We start from the raw sequence: 12,639 nt of genomic DNA on the forward strand, positions 1-12,639 counted from the left end.
TTAATTGATCAATTCTTGCTGTGGTTCAGGCTTCAGATAATTTACTGAACGGCTATTATTTTGTTAGCCTAAGTGAACTGAGCTATGGGTTACTCATTCGGCAGGGTGAACATTATTAGTCAGAAACATTTTGGTCAACCCTCTTGCAAGAAGAACTGACAAAGATCTTACAGAGGTGAAAAACTACTTGGGTAGAAAACGGTCCTAGAAAAATGCTTGAAATATTTAAGGAGCATGGTATAAGAAGGCTTTCATGAGGCAAAGGACTTCAGCCTTCAGGGCTGGGAACCATTTTCCTTCATCAGCGTTAACCTCACCTTATAAGATGATAACAATTAAACCACACATTCTTCTTCACTATGGCATTAAGTGGGGGGTTTTTTTGCATAGCAGCTGTATGTTACACTCTCACTAGGGCCCTCTGCTGCTCACGTTCAAAGTGAAAAACTCCAAACTTGTTTGGGACTCCCAGAAAAGGCTTAGAACACTTAAAACAATTGAAAGGGATATAAATCCCAAGCCCTCATGGATCAGGACTACATTAGTCTCTATCTAAGTAAGTTAAGAAGAAACTGTTTAATGAAAAGGAATTTCATAACTGCTTTTTGCAGGATTTATTGTGTCCACGCTGGCCTCTCTCAGAGGCACAGTATATGACAAATAAGCTGATCAATTTTGACAACTGTTAATTAAAATATTCTGATATTCAAGGGGCTTTGCTGAGAGAAGAACATCATTTATTTCATGTTTTTTTCTCTTCCTATTATTGCTAAAAATACGTGTCTGTCAGGGATGTCATTTTCCCCTGGCATGATGTATACAGTGCATAATTTTGTGAGATTGCACTTGGCCGCTGTGGCACTTGCTACCTCACCAGCAGCAGGAGGAACTTTGGGAAGGAAACAAGCTCCAGAAGCAGAAGGAATCTGAAGAAATCAAAAGTTCTTATTTTCACAAATACATCTCCAAGTACAGATTAAGAGGACAATAAAAAAGAAGCCAAACTGTGTATACAGTGGCACAATCTCCACTAAGATATTGCTATTTTCCTTTTGCAAAAGCCCAGACCTGCACATTTTTAGGCATATAACACAATCTGATGCCTATGAGATGCTCAGCTTTTTGGATGGAACCATACAGCTTTAGTATGTGCCTCTGAATGTCCTGGAGCAGGTAATTTTGTACCATCTACCCAGTGAGTCCATAGAGATCAGTATCCGATACTTGGCTGTCTCTGTGTCATTTGGTGGAACAGAGATATTGACAGCAGTGAGTTGGTGAGAAAGTCAAAGTTTCTACTTCTGCACTAAGTGACTTGTGTATTTCAAAGCCAACAGATGAAAGTCAATACAAACATCCAGCTGCAATGTCTATTCTGCTCCGTTTCTTTCCCATCTGTGTCACACCACAGCCTTTTACTACATGTGAGTTGAGTGCTGAAGTGAGCAATAACTTCCTTGGATGCGAACTAAGTTCTTTGATTTGGGAACTAATAATCAAAGAGCACCAAATGTTAACATTATGGCACCTTTGTTACATGGAGTTCAAAGTGTTTGAGTGAAACGGATTCATTATGTCTCAAAAAACTTTTATCTCTGTATGACAGAATGATCAAATCAGATTTTATTGATTAATTTATCAGTCTTAGAAGCATCATCAATACTTTTGAAATGCAAACATTGTAGTCTCAGTTTTATTTTCAAGGAGCATGGGAACTGGCATATGGAAGATAAGAATACAAGGCTCACATTTCTCACTGCGTGCAACACATTTTTGCACAACTTTTAATTATTTCAGGCTTTTTGGGGTGTCAAAAGAAAAAAAAAAAGTACCATTCATCAGCTGCAGAGCAAATTTTGTTTGTTAGTGATACTGTTTTCCTGCAAATCAAACCACCTGAACTGGGAGGAAGGAAAAAGACTGGCAAAAAGAAAGTGTTATCACCCTTGTTTTATTGTACAGAAACCACTGCACGAAGCTATTAACAATTTATGTATAGTTAGGTAATAAGTCTATGGTAAAATGAATGAATCCTGGAGAATTTTTAGGGGCCTTCATGTTCTGCCTGAAGCACAAGACGCATCACCTCATTTGAACCACCATGGGCCCAGTTCTGCAGAGCTGCAAATCACAGAATGTCAGGGATTGGAAGTGACCTCGAAAGATCATCCAGTCCAGTCCAGTCCCCCCGCCAGAGCAGGGACACCTAGATGAGGTTACACAGGTTTTGAATGTCTCCAGGGTAAGAGACTCCACAACCCCCCTGGGCAGCCTGTTCCAGTGCTCTGTCACCCTCACTGAGAAGAAGTTTCTTCTCATATTTAAGTGGAACCTCCTGTGGTCCAGTTTGAACCCATTTCCCCTTGTCCTGTCATTGGTTGTCACCGAGAAGAGCCTGGCTCCATCCTCCTGACACTGACCCTTTACATATTTACAAACCTGACTGAGGTCACCCCTCAGTCTCCTGTTCTCCAAGCTAAAGAGCCCCAGCTCCCTCAGCCTTTCCTCACACGGGAGATGCTCCACTCCCTTCAGCATCTTGGTTGCCCTGCGCTGGACTCTCTCCAGCAGTTCCCTGTCCTTCTGGAACTGAGGGGCCCAGAACTGGACACAATATTCCAGATGTGGTCTTGTTCCCTGCTGCTGGCAGGTCCTCATTGCTGGCAGCAGAATATTTAAAAACTTACCTACCTGGAAGGCGGTTGTAGCATGGAGGGTGTTGGTCTCTTCTAAGTAGCAAGTGACAGGACAAGAGGAAATGGCCTCAAGTTGTGTCAAGGGAGGTTTAGATTGGATATCAGGAACAAATTCTTAATGGAAAGGATTGTCAGGCATTGGAAGAGGCTGCCCAGGGCAGTCACCATACCTGGAGGGGTTTAAAAGGCGTTTAGATGAGGTTCTTAGGGACATGGTTTAGTGCTAGAGTTCGGTTATGGTTGGAGTCGATGTTCCTGAGGGTCTCTTCCAACTGAAATGATTTTATGAATCTAAAAACGGAGGAACACAACTACAATGCCCCTTTGGAGTGCAGGGCCGCAGTTGCTCCTCAAGAAGCGCCTCCAGAGCCACCCCTGGTTTCCCCAGGATCGGCGTCGCAAAGCGCGTTCCCTCCACCCAGCGAGACCTCGGGGATTCAGCGCTGCCTAACGGGCTCCAAGAGGCGGCTCGGTACCCGCTCCGGAGCTCCCGTGGGGCCTTCGGGCCCCGCTCCGGCGCCGGCTCTGGCCTAGTTAGCGGAGCGCTCGGGGCCAGGCGTGGCTCGGGGATGGAGAAGGGGAGGCCCGAAGTGCAGTGAGCGGACTCCGGAGCCGCGGCCGGGCGACCCAGCGCAACGCACCAACACCCGCCGGTGCCGCGACCGCCCGGCGCCGAGGGAGGGGCCGCAGCGGCGCGAGGGCAGCGGCACACGAAGCCTCGCGAGAGCGCTCGGGGGCGGCCGCCGCGCTCCTCCCCGTGCCGGTCCCGGCGAGCGAGGCCTGTGCCCAGGCCGGGTTGTGCCGGGCGGGCAGCGGTACCGGCGAGGAGGAGGAGGAGGAGGCGGCGGTACCGGCGAGCCGGGGCCCGGCCCGGCCCAGGGCGCTGGGCAGGATGCCGGGCGGGCGAGTATGCGCTGCCTGCGGCTGCTCGGAGATCGAGGTGGACGCGGCGCGCGGGGACGCGGTGTGCACGGGCTGCGGCTCGGTGCTGGAGGACAACATCATCGTGTCCGAGGTGCAGTTCGTGGAGAACAGCGGCGGCGGCTCCTCCGCCGTGGGGCAGTTCGTGTCTCTGGACGGTGAGTGTCGCCGGGCTGGGGGGGGGGGACAGGGACAGTGTGTGGGGAGAGGGTGCTGGGGGGACGGGCGACAGTGCTGGGGAGATGGTACGGGGGGAACAGGGCGTGGGGAGAGGGTCGTGGGGGGACAGTGTGTGGGGAGAAGGTGCTGGGGAACAGGGAGAGGGTCCCGGGGGACAGGGGACTGTGTGGGATGAGGGTGCTGGGGGAATAAGGGGCAATGTATAGAGAGTAGAGAGAGGATGTTGGGGGAACAGGGGAGAGAGTGGCGGGGGGAACAGGGACATTGCATGGGGGTGAGGGTGCTGGGCGACAGGCAGCAGTGCTGGGGAGATGGTATGGGGGGGACAGGGCGTGGGGAGAGGGTTGTGGGGAGAAGGTCCTGGGGAACAGGAGACTGTGTGGGGTGAGGGTGCAGGGGACAGAGGGTGCTGGGGGGAATAAGGGGCAACGTATGGAGAAAGGATGTTGGGGGAGCAGGGGAGAGAGTGGCGGGGGGACCATGGACATTGTGTGGGGGTGAGGGTGCTATGAGGGGTGTGGAGGACAAGAAGGGCAGGGGGGTGAGGGTGCTGTGCCAGGGATGGGGTTATGGGGATGGTGGATGGGGGACTGGGGGTACCGGGGCGTGAGTACAATGTATAGGGAAAAGGGTGCTGTATAAAGGGGGTACAGGGTCTGTGCATGGGGGACAGCGTGCTGTGCAGAGGGGTGTGGGGGACAGAGGACATGTAAAAGAGTGTTTTGCAAAGGAGGGACAGGGATGGTGCGTGTGGGAACTTGTGCTGCCCAAAGGGGAAATGGGAGATGGTCAGTGGTGTGCCAGGTGAGACAGAAATGGGGTGTGGGGAGGCTGGGATGAGTGGGAAAAATGAGCTGTGCGTGATGGGAGTAAGTGCTCGAGGGACTGGAGCTCTGTGTGGGGTGGTGTGGGTGCATGAGATAAGGTTTGGGGCTCTGTGTGGAAGGACTGGGTGCATGGGGAATGGTGAGGTATATGAAATTATTTGAGGCAGAGAACAGGAGAGTTGGGTGTTTGATGGGCAGAGAGAGTGCATGGAGGCACAGGAGCAGCGTGAAAGAGGCTGGAAGTGAAGGGTCAAGAGTCTCCTTCTGTAAGTAGGTGGGTTGGGGTGTTTGTGTGAATGCACTGGAGGGTAAGACCTGTGTGCCCAGAAAAGGGCAGTGTTAGGAGGACATAGTAATTGAAAAGGGAGAGAAGGAAATATGTATAAGAGAAACAAACATAAGCAAGAAGCCTGGGAAGGAGCTTAGCAGTGAAACAAGTGGGACTGCTGGATTTTATGGCTCCGAGGAAGAAAAAGGGAGTGGTGGTGGAGAGGGCAGTGCTGCATGCTGAAGTTTGGGAGTTTACTGCAGACTAGGATTTATCTGATGCCATTACTGTCTTCCAACTCAGGGTGCTGGCATTACTTCTTTTTTTTTTATGGCTTATGAGCAGCTCTTGTATCCTTTACTTTTTCCTGTAGTGATGTGGAGACTACATTTTTAGGGGCTTGTACTGCTTTTTCACTCCCACCCAAAATTATGCAGGACAGATGGCATGCAAGCAAGAGCTCATTTTGGGATGCCTTTATCCTACAAAAAAAAGATACACAAGGGAAAAAGAGAAGTGCACCATACTTAGGCTTTTTCTTTTGAATGAATAAACTGCACAGTATTAAGTTTCCTAAGTTCCTTTAAGGACCTTTTTTCATTTTGTGCAAGTCCTGAGATGCTGTGGTTGGCCGATATTTTTTGATGGCTGGTACATTAATTCCTCGATCTTGTTACTCTCAAAAATAATTCTAGCACCCATGAAGACAGATAAGCACTGTGATGATCGGTGGGTGTGTAATAGTGAAAATGCAATTGGAGCACATTCTATCTTGCTTATTGTGGCTTTATCTGGCTGACACGAGATATGGCTGCAGGGGCTTCACTGTGTGTTTATACTGTGATCTTGTAGCAGGTCTCCATGTGTGTTAATGTATGTATTTTGGTGAAGTGTTGTTTGTGGAAACAATAGTACAGGACTTTCAGAACAACGCTGTTTGTAAATTTGCTAAGTTACTGCAAGCATGACTGCAGGCCCTGTTTCACACAGTAAATCTTTTAGTGAAATTTGGATGTGGATAGTTTATCTTAGTACAATTCTTTATGTTCCAAAACAGATGTACCTGTTGTGAATAATTTTTTTTTTGCTTGACTTAAACTGAGTGATGCAAACTAATCTAAAAAGATACATTGTGCAACAGTGTCTTCATGATGTGTGCTTGTCTATTATGCTTGTATGACACTGATATAAATAAATCCTTGGGAATAGGGAGAAAAACCCTTTCCTGTGTGAGCAGGACAGAATTTGTATCGCTGACTGGAGAATTTCCAATGGAATGTGTATTTCTTTTAAGTCAGAAAACATGTACTAGCTAAAAGCAGCATATTCTAGTAAGCTATAGTTTTCAGTGACTTCTGGTTGCGTAAGCAGGTTTCTATCAAAGTTACCTGTTTTTAACACCTTTTCCTGTTGTCTTCGTAGGCTCTTTAAGTCTATGGCTCAGAGGGATCCCCTGTATATGAAGTATATAGGGCTGATTCTCCTCAGGCTGCAGCCTGTTGTTCATGGCCAGCTGTAATGTGTTTGCAGTGTCAGAGGTGCCGGGGCTACTGTTTTTGAGACCCTTGGTCAGTAGGGCTGGGTGACTCGGAGACCCTTGTCTTGTTTTTGCAAAGTACGAGAGGTCTGTCACGTTCTCTGTTGCAGAGCTGGGAGTGGAATGGGGCTTTCAGTGTCTATGAAGTTCAGAGATCCTGGTTGTGCAACAAGATTCCTCAAACCCTTCCCAGATCCACAAGGGCTTCTGTTTGTGTGCTAATATATGGCAAACAGTTATAGATGCATTTACTCATAATTTATTTTCATCTTCATCACAAAGAAGCAAGAGGGAACGGAAAGGACTAAGATACTGTTACTGACTTCTCTTTGGTGCTTCCAGCAAAACCTTTTGTTTTGCCAACCTGTGTGTTAAAAATTCAGAATCTTGCATTTTTGCTGAAGGAGGAAGAGAGTCTTGCACTTCTCTATATTAATACAAAGTGTCCTGTCCAGATCATGCCACGTCCTTGCTAATATGCCCAGCAACCTCACTATAAAACCTAGGAAATCCCTTTTGTTCCCTCGGGGTTGGAAGAAGGTGTGAGATCACGGTTAAGTTTTCCCAGGCAGTATTTACATTCAGCTATCCATGTGCTTAGTGTAGGAAGCCACAGCCTCAACACAGAAGTTTGCTATAGCCAGTGTTTTCCAAGGCAGGTGTGTGAGTCTGTTTCTTTAAATTGTTTTGAGTGTTTTAACAACTGAGCATTGCTGAGAAAGTGGGGGCTTTTGCTTTGATATGACGGAGATTTTGTATTGGTACTGCACGAAGGTTTGGGGAAATGCAGACAAGTAAGTCTGGGCAAAAGGACAGAAGCAGTGAAGGACAGAATAGGTGGCTTTACAGGTAAATGTGAGGGAAGGATGTGTTTTTGGCCAAGTGGCATGCTTTGCACATCTTTAGGTAGGAACTTTCTAAAGAAGTCAGTAAATGGACAAAGCAGATTGTTGGATTTGCAAAGGGAGGTCAGTGAGATCCTTCAGCAGAAGCTTTTAAAGAATCTGAGCTGTCAAATGATAAGAAATGTAGACTAGAAATAAATAACCCGAAGGAGGTGCCAGTGAAGTTCCACAGATTCCAGGCTGATGATCTGGAAAACAGGTGAATGGTGACTTAATGAGGCTTGCTGGCAGCATTGAATTATTTGGGGTAGTAAAGACTGTGGAAGGATCCGTTGCTTTTAGTAGCTGGGTAGTAGGCTAGCAGGTGGGATCGAGAGTTGCAGTGAGAGGGAGGATTGTTCCTTTCTTCCACCTGTGGCATGGTAGCATTTGGACTGTCTAGTATAACTTAGGAAGGAGATCCCTAGGTCTTGGTGGGTAGCTTTGTAAAAATAGTTAGTCCATTTGCAGTACAAAAAAAAAAGATAGATTGGGATGGGGAATGTTAGACATTATCAGGAAAAGAATATGATTGCATATACATACACTGTTACATAACCACAGCACTACATGCAACTTAAATACTGTGTGCAGTTCTGGTGTGTTTCTCTCTTTTCTTCCACATCCTCAAGAAAACCTTTAAAAGAACTAGAAAAGATACAGAGAGGAGGATGGGGTGATCAAGAGGAGGGCTTCTTGAAGAGCTTCTCAGTTAGAATGACTGAATAGACTCAGCCTCTTCAGACTGGAAAAGAGAAGATTGGGGACACAGCAGAGGTCTGTAAATACAGTAGCATAACACAGCAAGGATGAGCAATTGTTCAGTATCACAAAATGCAAAAACCAGGGAGTGCTAAGAGATCTAGCAATGAGCTTATTTTAGAGGTGGCAAGTAGAAGGTTCAGAAGCACTAGGAGTTTGGTTTTTGTTTGTTTTCATTTTTTTTTCAGAAAAAAAATAATTACGTTGTGAATCTAAAGTTGTGGATTTTGAAAGTTTACATGAGTTAAAAAATTATTGGGCAAACAGATAAAAAAGTGTCATAGCCATTAAAAAAGATACTATTTCTGGCTCAGGAAATCATTGAGTCACAGATCTCTAGACTCCGCCAGTTTATATGAGAGAAGTATCTCAACAAGCTTTCCTCCCATGTTTTGTTTCCACTTGCAGGCATGTATATTAGTGGACTTTACCATTCAGTGGTGGGATACTGAATTAGTTAGTCCTTAAATCTGACTTGGCACAGCTCTTCTTTTGAGTCTTCAGTGAAAGATCATGTTCTTTGAGCTCTGCAAAGATGGTTTTGAGGGTTTTGAAACTCGTCCTAGAGCTGGTGGGTTTTGCAGTGTAAAATGTAGGTGTCCCTGGGGGTTACTGTTTTTTTTTCAGCTTGCGTTTTGGGAAGTGGTGAGCACAAAGCTCCCCTGACTCTCACACTTCATATAGATATGTTATCTCTTGAAACTCTTAGCTAATTCTTCTGATCTCCTTACAATAAGTCAATAGTAGAGATATTTACAATTGTGAGAGTCTGTGATAATGTTCAGAAATCCACACTGCAAGGCGGAGATTTATTTAAGGTTTATGAAGTTGCATATGCAGGACTTTGTAACAAGGATCATGAAATCTTCCCTGGTGCATATAAAAGGAGATAGCGTGCTTATATAAATACACAAAGAAAGAGCTAGGCCATCCCAGTCCTGATGCCCTTTGGAGATGGGCATGACCTTTCTGTCTCAGAATAATAACACCAATGCTCTTCATTGCCATGATATTGATGGAAATGGAGGATATGATTGCAGGTTAGCCTAATTCCACAATTCTTAATGCTGTCTGTCTCGGGAATAGCAAGTCATCTCTTCTTGTGAGGGACTCCTCGCTTGCTGGGTCATGAGCTGTTAAATTCTTTCACTAGCAAGGGGATGCCTTCCTCATGCTCTACAAGAGGGCTACTTTGTATCTTTCTATTGATCTTCGGAGAGGAATGTCCTCAGAAAGCGCAACCTAGTGAAAGTTTTGGCAGGTCTTGTACTGGTCTGATTAGTTACAATTCTTAATTCTGTTGCAGGTGGTCACAGTCAGATAAGAGTCCAGCCTCAACACTTAGCCCTGGCAATGTTGTTGTCTTGAAGCTGTGAAGGCCATGTGTTGAAATTGAGTTTCTGAGCTTGACTGGTTTGACACTGGATAAGTCTGATACTAGTGGTAAAGGGTTGTCGTGCATGTTTGAGCTCCAGCAAACTCTGATAATTGCACAGAAAATGTTGGCGGAATGTGCTTTTCCTATCTGAGTCTAGTTTTGAAGAATAACTATCCACTTTATTGATGACCAGTTCAGACTATCTCAGACTAGCCAAAAGAGGTTGTTCTCTGTGGCTTCTTGCCAAATTTGGGGAGCATTTGAATTAGAATTCCTCATTTGGCTAATCAGAATGAATGTTCCTCCTTGCCTCCTTTCCCTTTTTCTCTTCATACCTAAGTTCATAACAGACTCCTATTGGTCATAACAATTGCACACATCTCAGCATGAAGTACAGCAATACAGAGTCTAAGAGTGAGCTACGTTTTTCCTTCTCCATTATACTGTAATTGCACCCTGGAAAACAATGCTCCACCGAGCTCTTTGCCAGTCTGCATCAATTTTATGGCAGCTGCTTTTGCAAAAAGGCAAGTTACGAGTTGTGTGCTGCGTTTGAAGGCAGCAAATTCTCTGATCACTCTCACTTTGTCTGGGTGGGAGTCCCTTGTCTTGTGGCAGTTGTTGGGAGAAACTGTTTTCACAAGTATTTTCCCTGAGGATGACAGGAGAAAAAATCAGCTGTGAAGCTGAAGAGAGTGAGAGGAGGAAAGCTCAATGTGGTGCAAAAACTGATAGTCCAGATCTCTCATCAGGTTTTTGTTTAAAGAAGCTGAGAAAGTGGAAGTCTAGGGCTTCAATCTGGCACTAATCAAAGGAGAAGAAAACAGTCCCACCTGAGAAAGCTGATGTGCCATCAGCGCAGCACCAAGCTGGGAGACGCAACTGAGAAAATGCAGCATGAGAAAAGGGCAAGGCAAGGCGTACCATTCTTGTGATAATAAAACATACTATGTCTGGGGAAGCTCAGCTGCTTTTGTTCCAGAAATCACCTCTAAATGCTTGGTAGTGAGTTGAGAAAAATAACATCGGATAAGCTTCTTGGGCACAAACCATAAGGCAGTCTGGAAACTTGCCCTTTAGAAGTGTCGGGGGTCTGTGTGTGTGTGTGGTCCGGTGGCAGGAGAGCTCGCTGCTTCACCTGGCACTGCTGGCTCTTGCTGTCCCCAACCATCTCCTCCGTCTAGCTCTGCCCATGGGCCCCATGTCAGACCCCTGGGGATGTCAGCCTCTGCCCTGACGATGCCACATCAGGGTCAGTCTCCAGCTCCCCACAGTCCTGCCCAGCCACGAGCCCCACTGAGCCAGCCCATGTTCCTATGTCCTCAGCCTGTCCCTGTGGCCATCCCAGGGCTGTGCCTGACCTGGTTCCCCTCGCTGGGCCCCATCCTGACCCCATATGCAGAGTGATGTCCCGCCTGGCTCAGCCCATCCCTGGATCTACAGAAGTGTCCAATGCCCTGGGCTGTGACTGCCTCTGGCCTGCTATAGAGTCTGGGGTCACATCTCTTGTAAAAATTTAAATCAGAATTATTTTACAGAAGCTTTTAGTTATCTCTTACTTAGCATGTGTCTTGGAGGTCGCCAAGATGATCAGAGGCTGGAACAGCTCTGCTGTGAGGACAGGCTGAGAGAGTTGGGGTTGTTCAGCCTGGAGAAGAGAAGGCTCCAGGAAGACCTTATTATGGCCTTTCCGTACTTAAAAGGGGCCTAAAAGAAAGATGGGGACAGACTTGTTAGAAGGGGGTGTTACGATAGGACAAGGGGTGATGGTTTTAAACTAAAGGAGGGGAGATTCAGGCTGGACATGAGGAAGAAATTTTTTACACTGAGGCTGGTGAAACACAGTCCCAGGTTGCCCAGAGAGGTGGTGGATGAACCATCCCTGGAGACATCCCAGGCCAGGCTGGACGGGGCTCTGAGCAACCTGAGCTGGGTGAAGATGTCCCTGCTCATGGCAGGGGTTGGACTGGATGACCTTGAAAGTCCCTTCCAACCCAAACTATCATGATTCTATGACTAGGCCAGGAGATTTTAGGATGGTGATAACTATACTGACATAGTCTTAGAAATGTGAGGCTGCAAGGGGCATTGGCAGCATTAGTCCAGTGTCAGCACCGAGGCAGGATCACGTCAGGCTCATGGCTCTCGTACAGCAAGTGTGCATTAGGACTCTTCATCATCAAATGTACATGAGTTTGCAGGATTCTAATTTGAGTCTGGTGGAAATAATGTCGCTTGTGGAAAGATATCTGCTCACTTTTGCTCATAGGGAGAAAGGAAATTTGTGAACCAGTAGCCTTTAACAAACCAACAAGTGTTTGTTAAAACTTCTAGTGTAGGAGGCTCCACAACATTTGTAAGTGGGCTGTTTCAAATATTAGGATATCAAGTAAAAGTTTCTTCCTGATAATACTTTTTTGTTGTTGTTGTTGCAAGTAAATTATAAGCAACTTACTACAGTGACCCATTTGCACTGCCAGAGATGCTGAATGTGTACTCTTACTCTGCAGTGTCCCTTGACCAACTGAATGTATCTTTCTCTCTAGTAAAGCTGTGGTATGCTCCATGTTTCAGCTATGCCTGTGGAAGCTTACTGACATGTTTTGTAAATACTTCTTTATCCTTAAAAACTTGTTTATGTTTTTTACATTGAGGTGTGTCAGCTACATTGACCTCAAGTGCAGAACTTTATTGGGGTTTGCCTTGATCGAAGTATTTCGGTCTTTTGGGGTTTGTGGAAATGGAGAGTTGTCAATCTGTCAAGAAGAGAGGGACTAGATACAAGGAGGAAAAAGCTTTCATAAAATTTGAGTTAAGCTTACTAACCATTCATCTTCTATGCCTTTTTTTCCTCTAGAACTTTGTAAGATGGACAATTACTGTTGCAATAAGTGCTAGTGAGACAGTTGGTAAAGGGAATGAACTCTGTGTTTGTATCACATTCTGTGTTTTTGTCTGGCCAGTTGTTATGTACAATAAAGGAGTCTTCTGTATTTTTCAATCTTACAAAAGTAGAAGGAGCAAGGGTTTTGTTTTTAATTGCTGGTTGTTAATTGGTTTCCATGTAGGATATATTGATAGACTAAATCCTGGCATAAGGATTTTTTGTACTGCAGCTTTGAACAGTCCCCAAGTAGGTCCACCAGTAATACACACACTAAACTTGAAATGAAACCCCTGGATACT

General features: G+C 45.9%; 1 protein-coding gene across 1 annotated transcript in view; it reads left to right on the forward strand.

Moving 5' to 3' along the window:
• The first annotated feature begins 3,443 nt into the window (after nt 1-3,443).
• The window catches only part of BRF1 (BRF1 general transcription factor IIIB subunit), a 181,844-nt gene continuing 172,648 nt past the window's right edge, over nt 3,444-12,639 (forward strand). The window contains exon 1 of the mRNA XM_082058936.1: nt 3,444-3,775. Within this exon, the coding sequence (XP_081915062.1) occupies nt 3,589-3,775 (187 nt within the window). The 5' untranslated portion in view covers nt 3,444-3,588. The remainder of the gene's footprint in view (nt 3,776-12,639) is intronic.

The sequence above is a fragment of the Streptopelia decaocto genome (assembly GCF_964273445.1).
Source record: "Streptopelia decaocto genome assembly, chromosome: 7".
Lineage (NCBI taxonomy): Eukaryota > Metazoa > Chordata > Aves > Columbiformes > Columbidae > Streptopelia > Streptopelia decaocto.